At 39.6% G+C, this 26,207-nt stretch overlaps 1 protein-coding gene and 1 long non-coding RNA gene across 14 annotated transcripts in view; one reads left to right on the forward strand and one right to left on the reverse strand.

Annotated features, from left to right (window-relative positions):
- The window catches only part of LOC118661335, a 119,506-nt gene extending 97,774 nt beyond the window's left edge, over nt 1-21,732 (forward strand). The window contains exons 4-8 of the long non-coding RNA XR_004969290.1: nt 5,541-5,623; nt 10,749-10,859; nt 11,246-11,344; nt 20,863-20,972; nt 21,365-21,732. This is a non-coding gene — a long non-coding RNA (uncharacterized LOC118661335). The remainder of the gene's footprint in view (nt 1-5,540; nt 5,624-10,748; nt 10,860-11,245; nt 11,345-20,862; nt 20,973-21,364) is intronic.
- DOCK10 (dedicator of cytokinesis 10) overlaps nt 1-26,207 on the reverse strand; it is a 210,961-nt gene that overhangs the window by 2,105 nt on the left and 182,649 nt on the right. For 3 of the 13 annotated variants that reach the window (XM_036319291.1, XM_036319296.1, XM_036319290.1), the window contains exons 42-57: nt 25,587-25,724; nt 24,733-24,915; nt 24,086-24,196; nt 22,913-23,128; nt 21,352-21,409; nt 20,956-21,054; nt 18,099-18,205; nt 15,849-15,980; nt 15,599-15,712; nt 13,696-13,701; nt 8,049-8,195; nt 6,757-6,967; nt 5,366-5,556; nt 2,896-2,996; nt 2,582-2,720; nt 1,258-1,333 (exon numbers count right to left, since the gene is read on the reverse strand). In XM_036319291.1, coding sequence (XP_036175184.1) covers nt 1,258-1,333; nt 2,582-2,720; nt 2,896-2,996; nt 5,366-5,556; nt 6,757-6,967; nt 8,049-8,195; nt 13,696-13,701; nt 15,599-15,712; nt 15,849-15,980; nt 18,099-18,205; nt 20,956-21,054; nt 21,352-21,409; nt 22,913-23,128; nt 24,086-24,196; nt 24,733-24,915; nt 25,587-25,724 — 2,029 coding nt within the window. The remainder of the gene's footprint in view (nt 1-1,257; nt 1,334-2,581; nt 2,721-2,895; nt 2,997-5,365; nt 5,557-6,756; nt 6,968-8,048; nt 8,196-13,695; nt 13,702-15,598; nt 15,713-15,848; nt 15,981-18,098; nt 18,206-20,955; nt 21,055-21,351; nt 21,410-22,912; nt 23,129-24,085; nt 24,197-24,732; nt 24,916-25,586; nt 25,725-26,207) is intronic. The other 10 variants (XM_036319297.1, XM_036319302.1, XM_036319298.1 and 7 more) reach the window with 8 other exon arrangements.

Consider the following 26,207-nt stretch of genomic DNA (forward strand, 5'->3'; position numbering starts at 1 on the left):
CCTTGAGTCCGCAGGCTGACGCTCTATCCACTGAGCCAAACTGGTTAGGGCTATGTTTCTATTTATAAAAGTTCAGTGGTAGAATTACTCTTTGCTGTATTTATATATGTACCTGTTTCCAGAATATCTACATGAATATATAGGTACATGAAGGTACACATGCATTATAGATTATGGTTCATTTCTACATTACAGGATTTGCTAAGAATTGCCTACCCTTCCCTCCACTAGAGTTCAAACCTAAACACGGTCTGATGCATTTTCATTAAAACATACACACACACACACACACACACACACCCCTGAGAAAAGCATCAAACAATTTTTTGTTATAAACATAAACTGAAACAAATATATAATATTTAAAAGTACTATAGACTTTACAGACCCTTATCTTTTTTTTAACTATTTCTGATTTCAGGAAATTGTTCATTATAACCAACTCAAAGCACTTATCAATGGTTATCATGAAAATGGCTTTTTTTGCTCTAAATAACACAGTTTGCTATGGATAATTTGTACTTATGATTTATAATGATCAATTAAATAGCTCCACAATTAGGAATCTTCTCTACAGAGTTAGATGTTAGTATTTGGTCCTTATTTTAATCTAAGGTGGAAATGTGGAATGGCCATATGATAGAGTAAATCATTTTCTAAGGAGCACTTTTTCTGAAGATATCATGTATTTTGTGGTCATTGTCCCAGATATAAAACCTATGGACAAATCCCCATAGAAGCTCTAGACCAGGAGAAAGTTCATCTTTCCTGCTGAAAGATCTATTTTGTTTACTGAATAACAAAACCTATTCAATCCATCAGTTTCTTTCCTTTGCATCAGCTTGAAGGAAGCATGAAATCAAATTTTGCTTCTTTTAGCAAAGGTTTTCTGGAAAATCAATTATTTTTCTTTCCCTACCCCTTAATCACCTGGTTCTAGTTTTATGTCTTTTTGTTTTAGCACTTTGGAGTATAGTGAGTCTTTGTTTTGGATACAAGTGAGCTCAAATATTTTAAAAAGTTGGTGAATTATGAATTTTGTTTTTAAAAGTCAAGTTAATTTTAGCTTTAATTAGTAGGCTCCCTCTCCCCCATATTCACCTACCTCTCAATGGAAATAAAGTTGTGCTAATTAAATAAAAAACCTCGAGAACACTAGCCACTATTGATTGTCAGGGAAAAATGAACAGTTAGAAAGTGATAGGTAGACCAGAAGGCCACAAAAGACAGAGTAGACATAAGGAAAGAAAAACATACCACTTTTGCTTACAGTACTGAGGGAAATACTAGACACAGAGGAACAGAAGTTGTATAAACATGGACTGCAACAGAGCTGCCAGGGAAAAAAGAGAAAAGCATTTTTGCTCAAAGTTTCAAGGTCAGATGCAATTTACAGTTGGAAGCAAGCATTTCTTCACTACTTTTTTTCAACTTTCAGATCCATTGTTCTTTCTGTTTCACTCCCAGATTTATGAGTTCCCCAGGCTATCAAAGCATCACTCCTGAACATTTAATTCCCACCAGCTTCTAAAGAATCCCAAACCAATACTCCCTCCTCTAAGAATCCTTCCCAGAGAGATTAATTCTAACATAAGTCAATTAACCACATCATTCTCCAGCTTTGATAGAGGGTTTAAAATGTGGGCAAAAGGAAATGGAAAATAAGAAAAAATAAGAAAAAAGAAGCATATATGAGAAAAGCAATTAGAATAAAAGAAGTATAGGATTCATTTTGTGTTTCCTGAGTAGTGTTGATGGTTTTAGACCATTTAAGGAAAGGAAGGGAACTAATATTTAATGAGTGGCTACTATGCATGAGGCACTATTTGGAGATTAGTTCAAGTTCTCCCCCTTAAGTATTCTGTAAAGAACACATCTAACTCCCGGAAGGGACCACAGTGATGAGATGTCAGGTAGAGTGTAAGGCCGACTCTCAGCACCTCAAAAAGTACTGTGATAACGAATGTCCACATTTTGTGCACAGCCTTATATGCTGGACAGATGCCAGAAGTCATGGATGACTTGCTTGTAGGGTGGGGGATTGAGTTTTATCCCAATTCTGCACATCTACAGGAGGCCCTGCCTCTGTAGAGGCAATCTTAACTTTAAAAAGCCATGTCTTTCTTAGTCCTGGTGTTCTTCCTAAGTATGGTGCAGAGACTCCTAGTGGCAGAACTGTGGAACTCCACATCACAGCCTGGGGAGGTGAGAGGACTTAAAATCAGAGGTAAAGGGAATGATAGCATACCCTACCAGGAATGCTACCCAATGTTTCTTGATGTCTAATAGGGCCCATCTGTCCTAGAAAACCAACAGCTCATATGATTTGATTAAACATTTCTGAAGACTATGAAAAGCATATGGGTTCTCATCTTTTTTTCCTCCAGACTTTTTTCTCTCACCTGATCTCTGCTTTGAGGCAAGGGACTTTGTGCGTGGGGGAGGGGACAAGTCAGCAGCATGGTGCTCACGTAAGGTTCAGTGACATCAGTAGCAAGAAAAGAGACCCTTTCCGGCATTGGGGTCAAAACGGACACTTTGGATGAATGAACAGCATGGGCCACCCCAAGGAAAGCCTCACCTGCTCATTCATGATTACGGAGAGTTCGCTGAGCATGTCCTTATAATGGGACCGCAGTTCTTCCTGGTACTCCAGCTGGTCTTCCTTGATGAGGCGCTCATTCACATCCAGGGCCTGCCCACACGCATCTGCAAATTGCCTTTAACGACAGCAAGAAGCAAATTAACAACCAGCCACAGAGACTGGCCACTCAAAGCCAGGCTGCTGATAGACTCTGCCACCCAGAAGGAGGTTGGTCAGGTGGCTTCCTGGGGAATTCAAGACTCCTCATCTGAAGGATCCCAAGGAAGAACATTCCACAAAGAAGAGCTTACCGGAAGATTTCCTTCAAAAGCTTTACTTGGTTGTCAGGGTATTTCTTTGCTTTGGTTTCTTCAAGAAAAGCTCGTGCATAGGCCATGGGCCCTGCATTAACCTATCGGGGAGGAGAGAATTTGCTGAGGATGAGCCCACGTCCTCAGGGAGGAGCCCGCTCCGCAGCTGGGAGGAGTAGCCACTTGTGCACCAATCGTGTGGGACCCCAGTCCTCTCACATCACCGTGAAGTCTGCTAATTTGTTATCTGTTTCATTGGCGGCCCCCACAACTGGTCAACCAGCTACTACAGGACACATCGGAGCCCCACACGCCACTGCCATCCTTCCCAAGCTTCAGTTACTTGCCCACCATCTCACGTGTTTGCCATATCAAATACGGCTTTAACCGTTATTACTTTTTACTGAATTTACTGGGGTGACACTGGTTAATAAAATTATTAGCTTTTAGAGTTACAATTCTCTATTACGTCATCTGTATGTTGTATGTTTACCACCCCAAGTCCAGTCATCCATCACCATTTATCCCTCCTTTACCCTCTCGAACTATTATTTTCTTAATATGTTTGAAAACTAGATTCCTTTTATTTACTTAAACAAATTTAAGTTAAACATCTGTGAAATCCAATGTCCGACGTGCTAGTTTTTTTTATTAGCATTAAAATAAACACGCAACTATTAATACAAGGCATTCCACAGAGGCGGTGGTGTGCACACCTCCCTGGGAACTACAGTCTACGGTATTCCACTGGACAGTCTGGCTTAGATTCTGGCCCAGCGGGGCATTATCAGATTTGCAGAATGCATGCTCAGGTCCTGATCATGCTCACACGCAAGAGTAGGGTCACACTAGCGAGGGAGTCCATATTTCTTAGTGCTTATAATGTTTTAAAGTGACCGTGTAGCTTGTAAGGAGTAGGGGAAAGAGCAGGAAGCTAGTGCTGTCCTTGAGCCATCTGCAGATGGCTGTGGCCACCCGGCATGGCCAGTGTGGTGGGAGGAGCACACGGCACTGGGTGCTTTCTGTGGCTTCTCCAGCTCCCACCTCTAATTTCCTCCGCTCAGCTGTGTGCTGAGGGAAGTTGTCCCATTTGGAGTATAACTATGGTTCTCCTGCATCCTGGCTTTTAAAAATTTATTATTATTATTAATTATTTTTGAATCAGCCATGGGGTACACAGACAAGGTGTTGGCAGGGAAGAAGACAGCCAGGTCCATATCAGGATCAACATTACTGATTTTTCCTTTTGCATCAGGCTCCAATATAGCTCCGTGTGATACTGTTACTGGCCTGCCTTTATTTAAAAGGTGATCTCACTCATTTATGGATAATAAAGAACATTACAAACTGTTGAACAAAAATAGACAGAGGCAAAGAAGCATCGAACAGACTGTCAAACTACAGCGGGAAGGTAGGGGAGGGTAGTGGGGGGGGGGTAAGAGATCAACCGAAGGACTTGTATACACGCATATAAGCACAACCAACAGACGCAAGACACTGGGGGCGAGGGGACAAGGGCAAGTGCCAGGGGGGTAGAGGAGGCTGGGGAGAGGTCAGTGGAAAAAAAAAGAGACATATGTACTACTATTTGTAATACCTTAAACAATAAAATTTAAAAAAGGTTAGCATTTTGTTCATGATGGATTTTTGACATTATTTTTTATTTTAAAAAATTTTGCATTATAATATTTTATCATGATTACTGAGTTTTTGATGCATCTCCTAAATTTTATGCCCAAGGTGAGTGCCACACTTGCCTCACCCTGGTTTCAGCCCCTGGAGGGTATTAAGTAAGCACCAGGCTTCCTCCTGGCAGTCCTCTAACAGGGACTAAGTCATCTGTATGTTTGTCTGTCATCAGCAGGCTCTCTCAGCTCTCTCTGTGCTTCCAACGATTCCTCTTTCTCCTCAGTTTTTGGGCCTAGGAAGAGTAGCAGCCCCTCAGTCTTGCCAGCTCTTGTGCCTACCCTTGTTAGTTTCCTTAAATACTGCTCAGACTTGCAAATAGTCTATCTATTGTATTTCATTTAATCGCCCACTGTGGGCAGGCCACCTGCTTCCTATCAGGACCTTGGCAGCCAAATAAATATTGATGCACATTTTATGAACTAATATACATTCTAAAAATATGTGTTTTTGAACAGTTTTATAAGGCTCTTAGTGACAGATATTTATAAGAGAGACACGTTATTTGTTAATTAATTCATTTGTTGGAATTCAGAATATAGAACATAGCTTATCCAGAGAAGATAGGAAAGGAGGGTTAAGGAAGAAGATACTTTATTTTCAGCTAAAGTTAAGAAAGGCTTATCTCTAGGTGTTTGACACCATTTATGCGCATTTACAATGAAACAAAATTTTAAAGACTCAGATAAAGGTGCCCTTTGTAAAAAAATAAATAAATAAATGCCAAGGTGTCTTGTACCAGGTTCCATGGGCCACGTGCATCTCAGCCCCGGGCAACCCTCACCTTCACGCTGACACTTCCTTGGAGTTTGAGCTGCAGTCGGATCATGTCCACCTCTTCCATTGTGCAGAGCTGGTTAAGCTCAGAGACTTTCTTGGACATCTCGTCGATTGCCACTTCAATAGGATTCAGTTCTGTGCTTGACTGGCTTATGACTTGGATTCTCTTCTTCACATAGGGAAACAAGTGGCTGGCTGTGCAGGAGCAACACGAGAGAATGGAAAGGCTGAGGCTGAGTACAGAGTCAGGGGTCCCCTGAAGGTACAGACCACCCCATAGGGTTTTTTTTTTTTTTGCACACAGTTGGTTCGTCCTGCTTGTTTTTGTGCATATGAGTTATTGTTTATCCTGTGTGCCACATGCCCTCCCTCCTCTTAGCTTCTGCCCCAGCTACCTTCGCCTGCCATTCTCTTCCACACCTCCCTAGCCATGTCCTCATTTTCAGGGCTGGAGTAAAACCTCGATTTTGAGTCATTCAACACTGAAAAGATTATAGCTTCCACCACAACTTGCAGTTCAAATAGAAACTCCCCTAAGCCACAATAAAGAATGCTTAAATAAACACTGAATGGCCTATGTTATAGTAGCTTTGTTTTAGATTTTATTAGAAAAGTTCTGGAAAAGTTTACTGAAGGAGAACATCCCCCTAGTTTGGATGTCACTGCTATTTGCCTGCCTATTGCATAATCCAGGATTGCTCTTCTCTCACAGAGCTTAGGTATCACTAGTCCAGAATGTCTTTGCTCATCTTTCCCCTCAGTCTACCTTAGGAGTCCCCCTCCTGTGCCCCCATTTCACTGCTCACGCTGTGCTCGCCTGAAATTCTTGCTTTACTTGGCTCTTTCGTCTATCAGACTGGGAGCATCTTGAGGGCAAGACTCGTGTTTTATTTATTTGACTTGCCAGTAGAGTACCCGACATGTACTAGGCACTTGCTGAAAGTTTGTTGACTAGCTCACAGAATAGATTTAGACGGCACTGGAAGGGATGGTGACCATCCTCTGCACTCATTTTACAGATGAGGAACCACACTTCCAGAGCGACTTAGGATCTTGCTCCAAAGTACACAATCCTGAGAGCTTCTAATCTTGAATTAACTGAGGGTAGATTCAGGGAGAGAGAAGAGTGGCCTTCCCAAGACACGGACACCATGACCTTTGTGACTAAGCTCTACAGGGAAGGGCTTAGTAAAGTAACTACTGACAATTTCTCTTCTGGGTGACTTCTCAAGGGTGTCCTTCTTGACAGATTGTAAGGAAGGGGAAATCTACTCTTCCAGGCAAATGTCCATGGTGGCACATTCGGGGCACTTGTCTGCCAGAGTGAAATGTTCTGATTTTAACTTCTCCATCCCCGTGAAGGGCCTGCATGGCCCCTGGGTGGGCTGCACCTACTTGTCAGGACGGTCCTGCGTTTGCACTGCTCCTCCACGCCACCGTGCTTCTTGCCCGACAGCGTGAAGGGTGTCTCAAACACAAAGCGGTTGATGTTGTGATGCATTTCAAAATCCGTCTTCCGGTCCTCTATTTCCTTTTCCTCAAAGAATGGTGTCACATAGGTCACCTGGATATAGGCATATTTGGGGTCCAAATCCTTCGGGTTTACCTATATGAACATATGATGGTGAAAGAAAGAGTGGTGAGCCTAAGGTACTTGGGAAAGAAAGTCAGGAAGCTCTGTGTTTTCTCAACTGGCATCCTGGGGGTTGGGGTGGGGTAGAGGAGGGCTGCCCCTGTCCCCTTGGAGAAAAATGGGCATCATATCACCATAGAAGAGTACCTGCCTGGACTGTGGTCAGGCAGCCAGACTGTGGTGGAGGTAGGATTGGAGCCAGCTGGCTGAGTAGCCGAGGCTCTTCGAAACATAAGCCAGCTTTTCCTGCGCTGCCTTCTGAGACACTCTTCTACCAACCTGTGTTTTGAAGACCTGCCATTCTTGAAACACATTTTCCCCTTTCATGCCACTGTCACTGTATGTGCTGGGCTGCTCAATATGCCCTTTGCTTGCAGCAAACACCTCCTCACCCTGAAATTTCCAGCTCACACATCATCTCTTCTGGGAAGCACTGCCCACAAGAGAATGCGCTGGTCAGGGAGCCCCTTCCCTGAGCTTTCCCTGTGTGACTTGCACCATGTCTGCCATGGCTCTTCAATGCACTTTATTTAATTAGCTGTTTGCAGACATCGTTCTCATCTCAGCTCCATGTGAATCTTGGAGAAAGAGTCTTTGTACCCCAGCTCCTAGTTCTGGGGATAGCATGCAGTAGGTGCTTAATAGAGGTTGGCTCCAGGAATGAAAGCATATTAGAGGATTCTGAATAATATAACCAGAGGATATAAGCATTGGCCTTCTGGAGCCACCAGAAGATTAATTAGATATCCACAGGTTAATAAAATGTAACTGGCAAGTCTGCTATTATCACAGAGAATAGATGTCAAAATTGGTATGACCCAGGAAGACCTCCCAGACTGAAGAAATACATTTTTGCTTTTCCTCCAAGTCCACCATTGGGCCCAATCACTTTAATTCTTTGGTTGCTATACAAGTGCAAATAACCGATGGGAAAAATAGGGAACGTAGAGGTTACTTCAATAAACACATAATGTTTTTGCCAAAAATAATCACCAGTCAACTAACCAATAAACAAACAGGCAAACACCCAAAATGAATATTAATTTTCCTCTACCTTGTTGGAATCCTGTATTATCTTCACATTGTCTGCTCCGAATTTATCTGCATACAGCTTGAGCAGTCTTTGGGAAATCTCTGATAGACCTGTCAGCTTAGGCTCTTTATAAATATACTCTTTACCTTCTTCTTCTTCAAAAAAACCCTATGGAAGATACATAAGAAACCATCAAATTTATTAGAAAACTCCAATTGCACATCACAAGCAAAACAAAAGCCGTTTATCCAGTCTTTTGGTTGTCATCCAAGCCACTAACTAGCACCCTATAAAGTCAAAATCAGAGAAAAGCCAAGTGAAGAAAACAAAATATCATGCTAGAATCAGTCATTAATGGAAACACTCCCTCACCAGGCCAAAGAACCTCATAGGCTATCTTAAAATATTTTCTCTATTTGTAGAAATCAATGGTAATATCTGCTGCATATATTTTGGGGGAAGGATGCCCTCATGTGGCAGCCTGGGGTAGAACACAGAGTCTGGAATAATTGGCATTTTTTCAAAGAGCAGTGTCATTTTTAACTAAGTCTTCTCAAAGTCTTCGAAGTTAGCACAGGAAAACCTGAGGGGCACGTAAAGGTATCTATGTGGGTGGATATGCACCCACATCATCTTAAAGAGCTGCAGCACTGGTATTGTAATCACAGAAATTGCATGTGGTAGGCTCCCAAGTACTGTAATTTAAAAAAATAACTTTCCATTAAGTCTGGGGCCTGATGCAACTTGGCTATATGCAATTTCATCATTCAATTTGCTTTCCTAGTAGATCTTCATTTTTTTTTTTTTTTGGCAAAGCTAGACCCATTTAGAATAGAAAATAGTAAAGCAACCAATTGTGCCATCATTTTTATGTCGTAGGAGCAAGTAGGTCTTAGCCTCTATTAATTTATCTGTCTGGTTGGAAACAGGGGGAGAGAATATTCCATTATCTGCGATAACTAAGTGAGGTAATCTTTATAATTCCTTCCCTTTGAAGAGACACAGGGCATTTTTCCTGTGGGACATGTGGCCTCCGACTATTGGGTTAAGTCTGGAGTTAAGATTCCAAGTGTGTCTGTTTCTTCTGACTCAGAATTTACCTCAAGGTTATGGCTGTTGAGAGCCAGCTAAAGACAATGGAGGTCACAAAGAATCTTAGCTGTATTTTTAAAAAACTTTTATTTTTGACTATTTAAAAAGATTCCTTTTTTATAAAAGACATGGATGAAATGTTCCCATGTTGGACTTTTCACAGCCAAAGTGAGGTGAGAATAATAATTAAACTCACATCTGTGTGGCGCCTTTGTACTTGAAGGACACTTGACCATCATGAACAGGGTACTTTGCATGATAAGAGGGACACAACTATATATTTGTAGAAGCCAAGGAACAAGGCACATTTGCCAGCACAGATCCTGTCAAGCACGAAGTTAATTGTCTGTTTCCTTGTGCACTTTCTGAAATGACTTTGGGCTTTTCAAAGTCAGGAAAGTGTCTTGTTCAACATGGTATGTGTAGTGTTTAGCACGGTGCCTCGTCTTTAGGGGGACATCATTCTACATTTGTTAAATTAATAAACTGAAGAATAAAACAGTTCTGGTGGGCATACATCCTAAAAAGGTATGTGTGCACCAGGTATAAATAGAAAAGATTGTATTGCTTTAAAGAACAGTTTTTAATTGAACAATTTCTTTAAGAAATGCTCAAGACGAAACACAGATGATTATGAGTAACTTGACCCTCAACTGTCAAAAAAAAAAAAAAAAAGTGACGCATGATTGTTGAAAGCATGAAAAGTAGCTCCCTGTTGTTCCTAGACTTTGTAGGAATGGTGAGGTCTGGCCCCATTCCCACATGACTTCCAGCTGCTGTTTTTCTGTCTTTGTGGAGTTTTGTTTTATTTAAGGTCAGAAGTAGTGGCTAACATTGACAGACTGACACATCATAGAAGTAAGACTTCTGAGGCCATCAACTAGAATGCCCCCAGGGCAATAGCTAAAGCAACATTTACAACTTCCATTCCAGTGAGAAAAATGTTTCCAAGTCCCAGGAAAATATTTTCTCACCACACTGTGAAAACCAGCACAAAGAGACATTTTCACTGTGAATTCTTGCCCCTCACAACTTTCTGAATTTAGAATTAGAAGGAGTGTGGGAAGCAAGATTTTATTGTCATTACTATGACCTCTGTCTTTTTGGTCATGACCTGTGACTTTCTCTCATCCCTACCCCTTGGTCTGGAGGATGGGAAATAGACCTAGAAATCTATGGAGAGGTCCTAAAGACAGTGCCTGGGACATACAGGCCCGTGGTGACTGTCACCTATCATGAGGAGGATGAGGAGGATGTCAACAAAAAAAAGTTTGTGTCAGCAAAGCAATTTGAGTTCTGATTCATATGCAGGGAAATAGCTTGACTGAGTTTCGAGAACTTAAAATACATACCTTCAGCTTCTCTTACATAGAAACTATACTTTCCTATTAGAAAAGTCTACTGATGCTCATTTCAATATTTTGGTTATGGGACTGATCAGAAAGAAATGGTGATTAAAATGTATCTATCTATCTATCTATCTATCTATCTATCTGTCTGTCTGTCTGTCTGTCTATCTATCTACCTACCTTCCTAGCATGGATATATAAACCTCTTGAAACTATTTTATAAAACTACTAAAATGGAGCTGGAATAACAGAATAAAGTATTTCATCTGCTGTTTGCCAGGGTTGTAAGAGCGTTTGCAGCCAGAGAAATAGCAGCTCTGAAAATGTTGGCAATGCGTGCTTACCTTTTACCCAAGGAAACTATCAAAGCCAAACCCACTGAACCTTAAAGGTAGGACACTACCTTAAAGAAGGCTTCAATTTCAGCTCTGTCTATGAAATAAATGATTTATAAACAGGGACAAAAGGTGATGAGGACCCAGGGACAGTTTCTCTTTTGTTTTAGCCACAAGGTCATGAGTGCACTGTGTTTCAAGGCAACAGGAAATGTGACCTCTGCATTTCTCTTGCTAGTTTCATGTTTTAAAATGTCATTTTGCAATGCAATAAAAACCCTAGTCTGTCTTATTCTCAGGAAACAGCACACATTCTACTTAAACAAGAACTTTGAGTCAGTAGAGTTACTTGCATGGATTATGAAACTCTAATAGATTATGATAAAAATGTACTTCAATAAACTGACACCTGAAATTATTGACCCCTTTGATATTTTTGCAGGTATTTCAGAATCACTATTGGGATGTCAGATATAAATGCTCCCGATGTTACATATGATTGATTCCAAGGTCGTAAAGGAATGCACTGAAAGAGGAATCAGTGAGTAAAAGATGGGTCAGAAAATATTAATAATGGGCTAAATGCTAAGAGAAGAAAAACTACAAGAATGCCGAGAGATGGTTCCATATAAATATGAACTCAGTTACACATATATGTTGTCTATATCAGTGACTTTCATATGGGTGGGGAGCCAGAAGGTTGTATCACATCCCCAACTATACATGCACCATACCTCCTCGCCCAATCCCTTTTCTATCAAGATTCTGAGATGCATCTACAGCCACATAAGCATGGTTGAGAATCAAGGAATCTACATCCTTTGGTGAATGGAATAAAATTCCTCAGGCCTTTCACTTAACTTATTCCAGGGGCATCTGCTGTTTTAAGTTATGCAATAGGCACTTGCTTGCTTTCATGCTAAATATTAGAGCCTAAGATTTCATTGATGACAGTTGATGTTTGATCACTACTGCTGCTCATTATTCTTTAAATGAATATTTCAAGGACACTCTGGAGCTGCTTTCTATAGGCTGTTCTATGTAAAATTTTCATAGGCATTGATATCAGATGTTGCATCAGAAAATTCATGTTATGCAAGACTTATGTTTTAAAAGTTTCTACTTGTTTTGTCGTGTCTGGCTTATTGCAGACATCATATTAACTACTCTAGCCAGTACTGTAAAATGCAATTATCAGTCTAGCTGGGACCCTAAAAGATTTATCCAAAGGCCTTTGTGGAGGCAACGGGTCTACTGCATATGCTATTTGCATAATTTTTGAAACATGATTACAAGACATGTCTATCTGGATATTAAAAGGTGAATTTTACACAGACACAAAGTACTATCATAAAAAAGGAATTATTGTTGACCATGGGGATTATGCTAATCAAGTAGTCAGGACTTTATCTTAGATCTTCGGAACCTTCATTCTGCACATGTTTGGGGCAACTGTCCAAGCCTATTTAGTATTTCCTTATCATCAAATGTGAAGTGAAGTGCACTGTCCGCTCTTGTCCAATGATTAGTTCCCATCTCCATTTGGGTTCTTGGGGCAGGCATCTGAACATCATTTGAACAATGATGACCAAGGCTCTACATTGCTGCTTATCAGGACGACCTCCATTAGTCTCCCCTGGTCAGGGGTGGCTGGGGTTTGAACTTATAGAGGATCCGCTTAGGGGCATACTCAGGTCTGCAGATTCACAGACCATTTTGTCCTTTAATAAAATCTCAAATTGGAATTTTTAACAAAAGATAATTGAGAAGACTGGCAACATTAAAAAGAAATAGCCAGGTGCACAATCAGCACACTTTATAGAGGAATCTGCAAAAAGAACAAAGTTAAGTCATTTTAAAATAGCTCTCCCCAATCCTTCCCCGTTGCCCCCTCAGTCTATTTAGTATAGGGATTTTCAAGTATTCTTTTAGTAGGTGAGTTAAGGACCCATGACCCCAAATTTATAAGTGAAGGTGGAAAATACTGATGTGGTATGGATGTGGGAAGGGACTTAAAGAATTACAAAAAAGTATGTACCAGACAAGCACAGTTGAATGTGGACAACATGTGGATATTGCAAGAATCTGTCTTTCTACTTTAATCAATAATAATTATGTTGAACCACATGAAGTTGCCATCTTTTCCCCAGGAAAGTATGCTTGAATATGGGCAATTTCATATGGTTCAAAAGGATGCAAAGAAAATTCTATGTCACAGAGCTCTAGGTACTGGCATGTTATTTCTGTCTCTGCTTGTCCTCCACATTTCTTACATTGCTGCTTTCCGCATCTCAGGAGATTTAACCTGACCTCCTGGGTAAAGATTTAGTCTATTGTTCATTTTCTGTGTTGGGAATTAATACTATTACCTTTCAGAATACTCAGAGCCAGCACAATAGAGAACACTGTTACTCCACAATACTCATTTGGAAAATGGCAGGCTCTTTTAGGAACCTGGGAAGGTGCCCATCAATGGCCACCACTCCAAGTTTTGAAATTCTAGCACCCCCATGCTCTTCTTCATCAGCCAGAACACAGTGGCCTGAAGTGAGCAGGCAATACCCAATACTGAGTCTACTATCCATATGTGGTTCACATATTTATCTATGTGAGTGTGTGTGCATGTATGTAGGTTTTCAGACTACACCTACCGTAGTGCAGAAGATATTATATATGAAAAATAAAGGATACATTTTTGTAATTCAGATAACTGGAGTAAACAAAGTTTAGTTCGAGGAAGCAGGATGACTCCCAAATGAATGGAAGCAGGATTATCTCACCTTTGTACCAAATGTTGATTGGCACAAAAAAGTTAAGGCTCAGTAAAACCATATAGAAGGAAGTGTGAGAATTTTTAGAGCATGCAAATGGAGTGAGAAAGAGAGAACTTACCACAGCCTGGAACAGTCAATACCAAAAGAAGAAAAGAGTAAACATCTGCATTAAAATCTGGTTGGAAAGCAGCCTAATTCATTTCTACCTGTTCAGTAGCCAGTATGTTAGGCATTGGTTGGAGAAACTACCAGGTAGGCAATCTGGTTTTCATGATCAGAATATCAATGGCAGTCATTAAAAAGATCCTTTGAAGGACGGTAGACTCAAATGCAGGCTGGCTGATGTGCATCTGTGTGTCCCTGCTGTGCTGCCATTCATTCCCTGGAGAGTCTCCCCTACAGGCCCTCAACTCCCACATCCCCTTCCTGATGCGGTTTTCTGCCATTTTTTTTTGCTAATGTTTCAGCAAGGTCAAAAATATTTATTTTTTGTTTCTTGTTCACTTTCAAGAAATCCCTTCCACTTCTCTTTCCTCCCCTTCTGCAGATCCCCACATTTCTCTGTCCCCAACATATTCTATCACTTCAGAAAGTTCAGATTCTTTTCCAGGGACCCCCCAAATATATAAATTTAGCTTCTTTCTGTAGACCATCTCCCCACATCTGTTCCTCATACTACTAGCTTTCTCTGATGCTGCCATGCTGTAGGAAAACCTGAGCTGGATCAATTTCTTTTAATTTTTAAAAATTTTTATTGATTTCAGAGAGAAAGAGAGAGAGAGAGAGAGAGAGAGAGAGAGAGAGAGAGAGAGAGAGAGAGAGAAACATCAATGATGCAAGAGAATCATTGATTGGCTGCCTCTTGCATGCCCCTTACTGGGGATCAAACCCGCAAATGTGCCCTTAACCAGAGTCAAACCCGGGACCCGTCAGTTGCAGGCTGATGCTCTATCCACTGAGCCAAAGCAGCTAGGGCTGGATCAATTTCTTTATGGTAAGTGGTTACTCAGTGACATTTTCCTTTCCCGGTAGAGAGCAGCTATCTGGACTAATTCAGAAATTATTTTTCAAGCTGTCTTTGGTGACTAGAGGAAAATATCTATTTTTTCTAGAGACTTCAATGAGAAATGATCTAGAATGACCATGCTGCATGTGACTCCTTAGGCAATTCTGAGGAGAATAAGAGCTATGTGCAATAGTGCCTTACATGGTAGGGGGAGAAAAAAAAAAGAAACAAGGAACTGAGAGTCATTCCACCTGTGAACAAACAAGAATGGAATGTTTATCCACAGTCATAGTCTGAAGTATGACTGCTGAAATATGAGTGTATAAACCTCCCTGAAAAGAACAGGATAGTTCCTAGGTCTATCCCACTTAAAGTACCAGTCAGAGATATTCAGAATTAATATGTAATACATTCACTTTATTTTCAGGCAAATGCTATGGCTAGCTAATAATTTCCTTCTTGTTCACTGTGTATGTAATCAACTGAGAAAGGGAACTTAAGAATTACATTGACTTGTAATACAGGAAACAATAGTGTTCTGCATAAAAGTAGTGATAGTTTGAAAGTAGTGGAAAAGAAAATGCATGATTATAAAGTCTAAAGTTCATGGCTTTGATATGGTGGAGCTCCTAGAAATTATTTATTTTTTAGAAAGCTATGAATTTCATTTCTTAAAACATGTTGAATTTAATTTGACTTAGAGGCAAACCTATAATTAGATATTTTGGGGTGAGATGGGAAGAAGACACGGAAAAATAAATGCCTTTCTTCTCCAAGAAGTTAGAAATCACTGTTTTAACTCAATCTGTATTAAGAGCCATGGAGTTCTCTACCCAGTACCTTCCTATGGACAAACATATAGAATCACTCAGAGAAACAAACAAATCTAGACACATCCACACCCACACCCCTTCAATCCTTTGACGCATGGAGTTAGATGTCTCATAAAGACTGAAAGGACAACATCCAACTGCTCAACAGAATTCACAGGTCATGCTGCCTCTAGGGGACTTACCTGCCCATAAAATGCCACGCGGTAGTACCGACCAAACAGTCGCTTCTCTGAATTCACCACCTCCGCAACTTTCAGATAGGACCGGTGAATGTCGTAGTAAAGATCCGATAATTTCTGAAACCATAAATCAAAGGGTCTCAAGCGATGGTGCCCACATAAACAATAGGGAGTTTCTGCTTTTGAAAATAATAAGCAATTGACCCATTCAAAGTAGGATGTTGTCACTAATGTCTAGGTTTTGAAAACATACTTTGAAGTCTCTCTGCTTCTCAAAGACAGCAATGATGGGCTTGTTGACATCAGCGATGAGTTCGTATCTCTCAGACTTCCAGAGAAACTCCACACACATGTATAGCTGCTCCACCAGGACATGCTGTAGTTCCTCAAACCAAAGCAAAACCTTTTATGAGTTCCACTGTAGCTTATCACTGAAACTTAATTTCAAAACTGCTGCTATTAATTTTTTCATGGTGGGATCTCTGTGTTCCCTATTTTTGTTATTAGCATTTACATCTAGCCAGCAAGGGACGGTGATGTCATCTGGATTATGCCCTTTCCTTCACTTGCATCCCCTGATCAATTCCTTAATCTTGCCAATTTAAATTTAAGAAATGCCTTCAGATTTGCCTAGTCCTTTCCATTCTCACTGTCCACAACTTCCATCGAACCCCTGCTCACTCTGAGACCCTGCAGAGTCTTCTAGATAATCTGTCTTCCCACTCCAATTTGTCCTCTGTGATGCTCTTCAGTCATTCTTCCTTCTAAAACATAAATATGATCCTGAGATCTTCACTGCCCCGAACCTTGGTGGGACCCCCACTCTATGAACTGCTGTCCCAACTCTCTATCACGGCATTCAAAGAGCTCCAGAGTCCAGCACCAGCCTCCGCCGCAGAGCCCCTCTCTCAGCGCCCCGATTTTGACTTTTCTCTATCACGGCATTCAAAGAGCTCCAGAGTCCAGCACCAGCCTCCGCCGCAGAGCCCCTCTCTCAGCGCCCCAATGCTGACTTTGCCTGTTGGCTATATCAGACCATACCACACCATTTTTAGGATACATTCTCACCTTCCCACTTTTGCCTGTTTTGTTTGTTGCCACACCTATCAGAATGTTATTTTTCATTGACATCTTCAAGTCCTATTAAATGTCAAGACCCCAGTGCCAAAGTCTAGAGAACTTTTTATTTTTTTTAATTTAATTTAATTTTTTTTATTATTAGTTAAGGTATTACAAATGTGTCCTCATCCCCCCCATTAACCCCCAACCTCCCCCCCCCCACACAAACTCATGCTCCCATCCCCCTGTTGTCCATGTCCATTGGTTTGGCTTATAGACATGTATACAAGTCCTTCGGTTGATCTCTTCCCCTTACCCCCGCCCTCCCCTACTTTCCTTCTGGGGATTGATAGCCTGATTGCTGTTTCTCAGTCTTTGGGTCTGTCCCTTTTCATCAGTCTATGTTGTTTAGAGAACTTTTATTTATGTCCCATCTATCTCCATCCCAACCACATTCACATAAAAAAATGTTCCCTTTTAATTATAGCTGCATATGATGCCTGGAGTTATAGTTAATGGGTCTCAGACTGGATACTACCCACCTGAAGGAAGTTTGTCTTTCTCAAGGTTCTAAAATCTTTGAGAGCAGGAATTATGCCTGATTTATCTGTCTCCCACCTTTAATTCAATGCTTCAACATATATTAGTGGTTTAATGAATGTTCAACTGAATCCAATTATATATTCTCTAAAGCAGGTGGGTGATATTACTGGAATGTTTCTAACAATGTCTTTTAAGAAAATATTTTTAAATGTTATTTGAAACAGGTAATAAAAATATGTAGTTGCATTCACTGTTTACTTGCAATGTACATTAAATTTATGTAGAACTACATGTAAAATTTCATTAGATCCATCCCAAAATTTGCTTTCTGTATTCTTACTTTCAATCTATGTAATAGGATTTTAAAAATTAACTTGTGTAATATTTTACTTACTTGATGAGGGGAGCTCTAGTTTCTTCACCAGAATTGTTTCTAGGTTATTCCCAGTAGGAAGACTTTTTATTAGTGAAAATAAAACAACCCATGGTTTGCATACCAGAAGGTTTCCTGCAGAAATTAGTGAGCCCCTCTCTTCAAATATTTTTGCAAATAAAATTTCTAATGTATTTTTAAAAAGTTATGACCAGCTCACAAAAATTTCAACATCCTTTACCACATTTACCAAAGGACCAGAGATTTGAGCTGATCATATATATTGGGTCCATCTTAGAGAAGTGAAGTTTAGTTTAAATTTTCATTGAAAATGACGCTTTCTCAATGAAGTCTGATATTGATTAACCTCAGCTTAATTTTAGCCTGCATTTCATTTTGCTTCAGTCATATTATAGAGTAACTTTATTTGATTTCTGATAAGGCTTTCTCCCCACGATTTAGCTTTATATTACAATTCAATGCATCTTTTTTACTCATTTACTATACATTGGATTACTTTGGTCTAACCTCATTGTATGGTGTGTCTTGCATTCCCGAATCTTCTTTCATTGCTCCTTCTTCTTTAATATTTGGGGTAATGCTCAGAAAAGCTGGCCAGCCCATAGAGAACATGCCTGGAGAGGACCAAGAGAAATGTAACATTATTTGAGTCAAGTATTGCTTGGATTAGACAATGCCTTGCTTCATGATGTTCCAAGTGGTAGTGTAAAGCTCACAGTCAGCGAGATGGTTGGACCATGACTGTTGGTAAATACTCTCTGCCAGGCAACCAATGCCAGTCTTTTGTAATTCTGTATTATTTGCAGGCGATACCTTTTCTATAAGAAGCTGGCATGGGATTATGGACCGAAACAAGATTTGTAGATTGATGTAGTTCCAATGTTCTGGTTTAGTTAACCTCTTTGAGACTGTTTCTCCCATTTGTTATATTGGAGACATTAATATCCATCTCAGCAAATGGGTGAAAGGATTAATATTTGAGAAAACACCTGTTATGGTCAGCACATTAGGATGGCAATGCTCAATACTCACTAACTTTTACTCTTTGGCATTATCTAGAAACCTCCTTAAAATTTTTGTTAGCATTTTGCCACCAAGATTATAAAAAGGTCACGCTCTGCAGATATATATGGAGAGTTGATAATGGGTCATGTTCATAGAGGAGGGATCAGATCTGAATGGTGGGAAATAGAGTGGTTAGGAGCGCAGCCTGGGGTGACAGACCAGTCTTGATCTCTGGCCACCACAAACTAACGATGAGCTCTGAGGCAGGTTGCTTTACTGCTCTTGATTTTCTCATTTGTAAATGGGAGGTAATAACACACCCAATTATAGACTCGTCATTGGTAACTAATTCAGGTCTTGTCATTATGGAGCCTAGTGCTGTGCCTCACATGGAGCACATGCTTTGTAAGTTACAGCTGATGCTCCTGTGGGTGTTTTCATTTTAATAATCAGTTCATTGGCTATGTAACTAAGTTATCAACCCAGGACCTGTTAAAATTATAATTATAATAATTACTGCAACCGAATCCTTGAATTAAAATTACATGCTCCTACTTCTCTATAATATTCCTTCAGTAATTAAACATGCATTAAAATACATGAGAACTGATGGTAGCAGGAAATGTCATGACATACTTCTCACAGGAAGCTGATCATTATTACAGCTCTATTTCCTGGAGTCACCTATATTTACTTATATTCTTATTATTCACACATTTTATGAGAAATAGTCTACCTCTTTGACTTAGAAACATTGCAACAAAAAGTATATTGAGGATTTCAAATATATATATATATATATATATATATATATATATATATATATATATATATATTTGAGGCCCGATGCATGAAATTCATTCAAGGGGCTTGGCCCCAACCCTCGTGGCGGCTGCCTCTATCTTGGCCCCCACCCACCGTGGCTTCGTCTGGAAGGTCATCTGGAAGGACATCTGGTCTAATTAGCATATTATGCTTTTGTTATTATAGATGCTACTGCCTCATAAATGACTACCTTCCTTAATTTAAAGTTTACTAAACAAATACATTATTTTCTCAATGAGTATGATATATTCTAACATTATTTTAGATCTAAAAGTGGGTATTTAAAAGTTTTTGAATATTAAAGGTTCACACAACTTTTTGGGATCTAAGCTTCTACAACTTCTCAAACTGACACCTAGTTTTATCAGGTTTCTCCAATTTAGTTTTTTAGCTAGAATTTGACATAGGCTTTATGGAATTGTAGAGTATCTGATTATGATTACAAAATTAGATGGGGAGGAAGCGCATGTTAAATAAAACAATGATAACTTTGGTGACTTGCATATAAAAATAAAGCTCAACAGGGAGTTGGCAACTGAGGAAGGAGATCCCTGACTTTCACGTGGGCATGAGCCATGGTGCCAGGTCTGGTCTCTTCTCTAAGGTTCCCAAGCAAATGACCTCACTGTCCACAGTTCACTTTGGTCACTGGGTTTAAATGTCTTGTTTGCAAAATCCACTGAAGCTTTTAAAAAAAATATATACATATTTAAAAGATTGAGGAACCAATTAAGCTTCCAAAATATTGTAACTAAAGTCATTTACCTTTTGTTTGGGTATTTTGATCTTTATACCTAAAGATTTGTTCCTGTTTTTTAATACACTGAGTTTACCACAGCTTTTTAAAGATTAAGTTATAAAATAGATTGCAGTTCATAAACTTTGGATTTGAACAATTTTGCTAAAGAAACCAGATTAAATGTGTTAACTACATTGTCAACTAGTTTACAGAGTAATTATTTAGTTATCATTATAAAAACATTTTATAAGACATTAAAGATGAAGTATTTTTAAAGGAAATCAATATTGTTAACTATTACATATTGTAAATTGTCAGAACCAAATTATGCTTTTAAAAATGAAATTTAACATGCCAATTATAAGTATAGTCCTGTATATGCACTATATTTGCATGTTTTCATTTCTGCACCACTTTATTGGACTTATTTTATTATATTTCAAAATGAAAATGGATTTCTCTTGCCATTTTAAACAATCCATCAGTTTCTGAATAAAATCCCAAAGGCAGACTAGCAAGCAAATTGGTAGCAAAATATGGCCACAACTCATAATAATATAGGATAAGATGCAGCTATATTTGCTGAAAACTTTTTGGTAACGTAAACTGTATAAATTTTGGATGGATGGAATTTCTGAATGCTAGGAACTTTGGGATTTTGCAGAATAAGTAATGTAGTTCTGACACGGTTTTTACTTCCAGGAATACATTTAAGAATTTCGTTGAAGTAAAGCTTAAGCGCAGTTTAATGTCCTCTGCACTGTTCGTGGGTAAAGGAGCTGTTAGACCACTCACTTCCTCCACCGGGACTGGTTAGTAATGGGTTGCTATCGCAGGGGTGCATATCCTCCATGAGCAGGGATGGTGTGCAAATCTTTTCCATTTTCCAGTAACCTATGGTAGTGCAAGATGAGGTTAGGACAATGCTACATGTTTGGGTTAATTCAAGCTTACAAAACCATAAATCATTAACCTAACCAAGAAGCTGACCAGTTAGCCTTGCACACAGAATAAACATGATAATGGCATGAAAGTTAAAACTTAAAAGTACAACGTAATTAGAAATATCTGTGAATATTAATGTTGCTTAATAAAACATAACCAAGATTAATAAAATCTAAAATTATTTTAAGTTGGATTTCAACATGTTGATTTCTGGACTTTTTCTCCCTCATAAGGTTGTCATCTTACCCTTTCTTTTCAGGTATTCTGCAATGAGGGCGGCTATATGGATGTAGCACATAGCAGCCTGCAATAAAACACAAACAGTGTCAGAGGAGGATGCGGCACCCATTTTACTATTTGTCTAATTAGGACTAATGTCATGTCAGAATATGTGGAGGAATCTTTTAAGTAAGAGAATTAAAGGTAATCAATTACATTTCCAAAAAAATTCACAATCAAAAATAAAATGCATACTTGGGATTGTCTTTCTTGATGTAATTCTCAGGAAGAGCTGGCCTGAAGAATTTTCCCAAAGATTTATCTCCCTTAATATCTAAGTTTCTCTCTCTCTTAATATTTACAGGGGTGGGCAAAACTAGTTTGAGGTTGTTCATAAGGAAAAAGACATGCAGGTTATGATTATTACAATAGCTGAATAAACTCTGTATTTCGCGTACTCAAAACTACAAACCTATTTTTTGCCCACCTGTATGTATGTATGTATGTATGTATGTATGTATTTATATATTTCCACAGTTCTCTTTTCTTGTGAAAACTATTAGCATCTGGATCTAAACTGGAAAGGCAAATGCTGCCTTCTTACCTTTTCTACCTCCAGGATAGGTCCTCACTCGAATATCTGTTGCCTTTCAAGTGGTCGCCTCGCTTGGTTAAATAGTGTGACCTAATGTGTCACGTGTGCTCCCTCCACCAGATGACATGGGCAACATTCTATTCTTCTCTAACATATCCGGTCAAGCCTTGAACATTGCTGGACACCTACCAGAACTTGACAGGTTGAAGGGTCCAAATGACTTTAGCTTTTCCCTTTGAAGTTTTATAAGAGGAACGTTTCCATTTTTACGGCAGTCCAAGGGAAATAGAGTTTCGCATTTTGTCCTCACCAAAAAGCCACCAAGCAAGTCTTTGTTTCTATCCCAGAGTCCCTTGCATTCATTGTTAGGGTTTTAGGCTTACCCTAGACAAATTATCTCTTCCCAAAGGGTTCATATTTCTGGGAATAAGGCAGAACTTCCCCATTTGGTGTCCGGAAGCCATCTGAGTGCTGTGAATTGCTGCTCATAAATCCACCCATCATTTAAATTGATATAGAAATGTCCTATTGATTTATAACCTTCACACAGTGGACCCTCTTCACTCACTTGGATCTCAGGAGTCTTAATTCTTATGTCACCAGTTCAGACTAGCTGCAAATGAGGACAGCTGACCCTAATCTGAATTTACTCACCATGCTGGCAAGCTTCCCCATCCAACTCCAATTACAGGAAAGTTTTAAAACACAGACCATTAATTTATATAACTCTTAATTTCCAGACACCCTTACAGCCTCGGGTGTGTAGAATTCAGCTCTGCATTCATTGTATAGCCTATAATTACAGTTTTCCCTGCAGACTCTGGTCTTTATTTGATTCCTACATGCAAATTTAATGCACACAACATATAGTTAAGCAATATTTAGATTAGTGAAAATATATGATAACTTTTTATATTCCTGCTGTAAATGAAAATCCAATTGAACTTTATCAAAGTACAATGCTGATGGAGAATGACAGCCTTTGCCAATCACCTCGGACAAGTCTCCATTTCGAGCGTGAATCTTGGCCATGCTTTCCAACCAGGTCCTCCGTAGCTCAGGGGTGCTTGCATAGGAGTTTGCCAGGCTGTACTGGAGATCCACCAGCATTTCGGGGTCCTTCTCATGCTCCTTCATCTGAGCTGTGGCCATTAAAACAGTCCTTATACGTTTAGTCAGGTCTTTCACCTCTGCTGGGAAATTGCTGTTCTTTGGAAAAGAGAGAGCCTGAGTCATAACCTGCTTAGAATTCAGAAGTGAGGCTGTTAATTGTGGTTTGTCATCTCAGTTTGGTGCCTCCTATCTATTGCTCATAAATATGTACATTCTTTATACATGCATATTTATACATTCATATATACATGTTGTGATTGTGGTTATATACATTGGAAGATAAGAATTGGTGTAGGTCCTGCTCTTTGGTTTTATAGCCCATCTCCTTTTAGTAATAGCATCTTGGTTGTCCTTTGAAATGCTCTCCTCTCTGGCTCATGTGCGTGTGATTTGAGAGGGTCTACTTTATTCCCAGGCACCAGGGGTGGCACATGATACTGGCCTGGCCAATCACATTATTTGATCTCCCAGGCAACATTGATTGGTTTAGGGAAGGGCATATGACACAAGGTTGGATGAAGGAGATTCAGTACTGGGACTTCAATTGGCACTATGGAATGAGGTGCTGTTTCCACTCAAGGAATACTACCAGGGAGAGCTCTCCCGTAAATGGAATAAACACAGAGGAAAGTTGAACTGACAGGTAGGGAGACAGGTGAAAGTAGAGGCAGTAGGAGGAGGATATCTGAAAATATTATTTTGATTCCTGTGTTTAGCCAGGCTTTAGACCTGGACTTTTCAGTATATTAACTAAAGGAGAAGTCTGGAAAGTACCGCCCCCCCCCACCCCCCGCAAAAAAAAAAAAAGATAAGATAAATTTGGCTAAGAATGGAATTATAAGAGAACCATTGGATTTCTGGATCTTTGTGGTAAGTTTTCTTGTTGCACACCATTCAACCACACATCTTGGAAATTCCACTTAACAGATTATATTCTGAAAGTGTAAGAGCTGATTACCAGTTTAAAGAAGCAAACAATGTAAGTGATGTCTCAATAAACAAAATACCAAATTTATTCCTAATTATTTAAAAATCCCACAAAACATTTCTTACTTTCATTTGTTTGTCTCCATTAGCAAAATTATTGGTAATTGCAAGGGAATGTTGAAACCGAGAGCCTCCAATCCCAGCATCAGCTATTAACTGGCTTACGGCCTTGATGAGCTGAAAGAGAGAAGAAAAATGAAACCTCAAAAGAAAGTAACCAAGAAATAGGAGTTATAAAGAAACCCATCAGATTAGTTGAATGTACCATTCGTTTCTCCCTCTAGAGCCAATGAATGCTATCTCTCTGTTTTAAATCTTTAAAGGCCATGCGATCCTGGGCTTTTCTTATAAACTTAAATACTTAAGGAAGGTTGTAAGAATCTTAGGATGCCTTGAAGAAAGAAATGTATGCATTTAGAATCTGGTGAGATTTGGCATCGTAGAGATAGCACTGGGTTCCTGACTTGTGTATTCTGTATGACTCTATTCCCTGGCTGAAGCAAGAACAAGTCCAGGTGGAGTTATGGACTTTGATGGCTTCTTCTCAGCTGCCCTCTGCCCATGAATCAGAACTGAATGTGATGGGCACCTTTAAGGGCAGAGTCTGGAGGAGGAGTTGGTCACTGTTTGCCCTGAGGTCAGCAGGCTTCTATCAATGCCGAGACAGAGTCATGGCATTAACAATAGCACTAATGAAAACTGGCAGCACTTACTTGTAAGTGGGATCGGACAATTGACTTCTGCTTGTTAAATTCAAAATTCTTCCTCATGAAAAAGTACAGAAGTGCTGACGCTTCTGTCTGAGTTGACCGTGACCTGTGGTTACAGCACTTTAGGACTTCATAGCAGAAGGATCCACACAGGTCGGCAGGCCCTTGGAAGAACGCTGAAGGAAACTGTGGGAATGGAAACACTGGTGAGGTCAGCCCTGTTCCTTCATTGTCTCTGTTCACTCTCATATTTTAAAATTCCTGCGAATGAAATCCTTCTTTCTTTTCTTTTAACTAAGTCTTTTTCTTTTACTTGCAAGTGGGAGAGGATATACTTTTGCTTGTTAAAGTCTATCTTAGTATTTCTTTTTTCTTCTTCTAAAAATAATCGTTTTCTATCTTTTAGGTATCCCTTGCATAAATAACTAATGATAACCCAAAAGCGTAGAGTGAGAGCTTGGACATGTTTTCTCCTTACCCAACATTGTAAACTGCAGGGGCCCTAAGAGATCATAGCTGTAGCTACTTCAATGTGGACCTTTAACTTGGCATGAATGGGCACCACAGTTCACGGTGTGCATCTTACCTAACTCTGCTACAAACACTTACTCAAAGAATTGGTGGCCAGATGTTAATTTTATTCCCTTCTGATATCCAAGCCAAAAGGCTGTCAAGGCTGTGAGCTTATTTTGAGATCTCCAATCAAAGATTTAATAAGACCAAATAAATAGTCTAATAAAACCAAATAAGCCAAAATTAAAAAACCATATTTTCTCTCCATACCAAAAGTTGTAAGGATTAATATGCAATTATGATCATCCTTTACTGAGTTTTGCTGGAAGCTGGAGCACCCTTACCTTGCATACAAACAGTCTGAGGGATGCAAACACATGCTTTAGCGCTGTGGCTGACTGGTTGACTTGGAAAAAGAGCATGTAGGTATCGAAGACTCTTTTCATTAATGAATTTTGACATTCAGATTGTTGGAGTTGTCTCTGGAGATTTAACACAGAAGTTATTTAGGATGAGGAAAAGGACACCTGTGTTCTTTCAAAAGATATTTGTTGTGAACCTATGGAATGGTAGGCACAATTCTGGGTGCTGGACATAAAATGCTGACTAAGAGGAGAAGGTCTATGTTCCCAGTATAACTGACAGAGTAGTGACTGAAAAAAAGTACTAAATAAGGAAATAGAATATAATGATATATTATGATAGAAAGAAATTTCTTTGGGAGTAGGATTGTACTTTAGATAGGGTGGTTAGGTATGACCTCTTTAATGGATGAATTGACATGTGAGTTAAAGGAGTGTGCTGGGGGCAGATCTAGGAGGGCCATCCAAGGAGGGAGGCTTGAATACCAAGAACTTGACTTAGAAAGGAGACTCTGAGCTCAAAGTTGAGAAAAAAGAGCAGAATGAGTGGGGTGGGATAGCAAAGAGAGGTAGGAAATAAGACCACAGACAGGTAAGTCATCA

The sequence above is a fragment of the Myotis myotis genome, unplaced genomic scaffold, assembly GCF_014108235.1.
Source record: "Myotis myotis isolate mMyoMyo1 unplaced genomic scaffold, mMyoMyo1.p scaffold_m19_p_8, whole genome shotgun sequence".
Taxonomy (NCBI): domain Eukaryota; kingdom Metazoa; phylum Chordata; class Mammalia; order Chiroptera; family Vespertilionidae; genus Myotis; species Myotis myotis.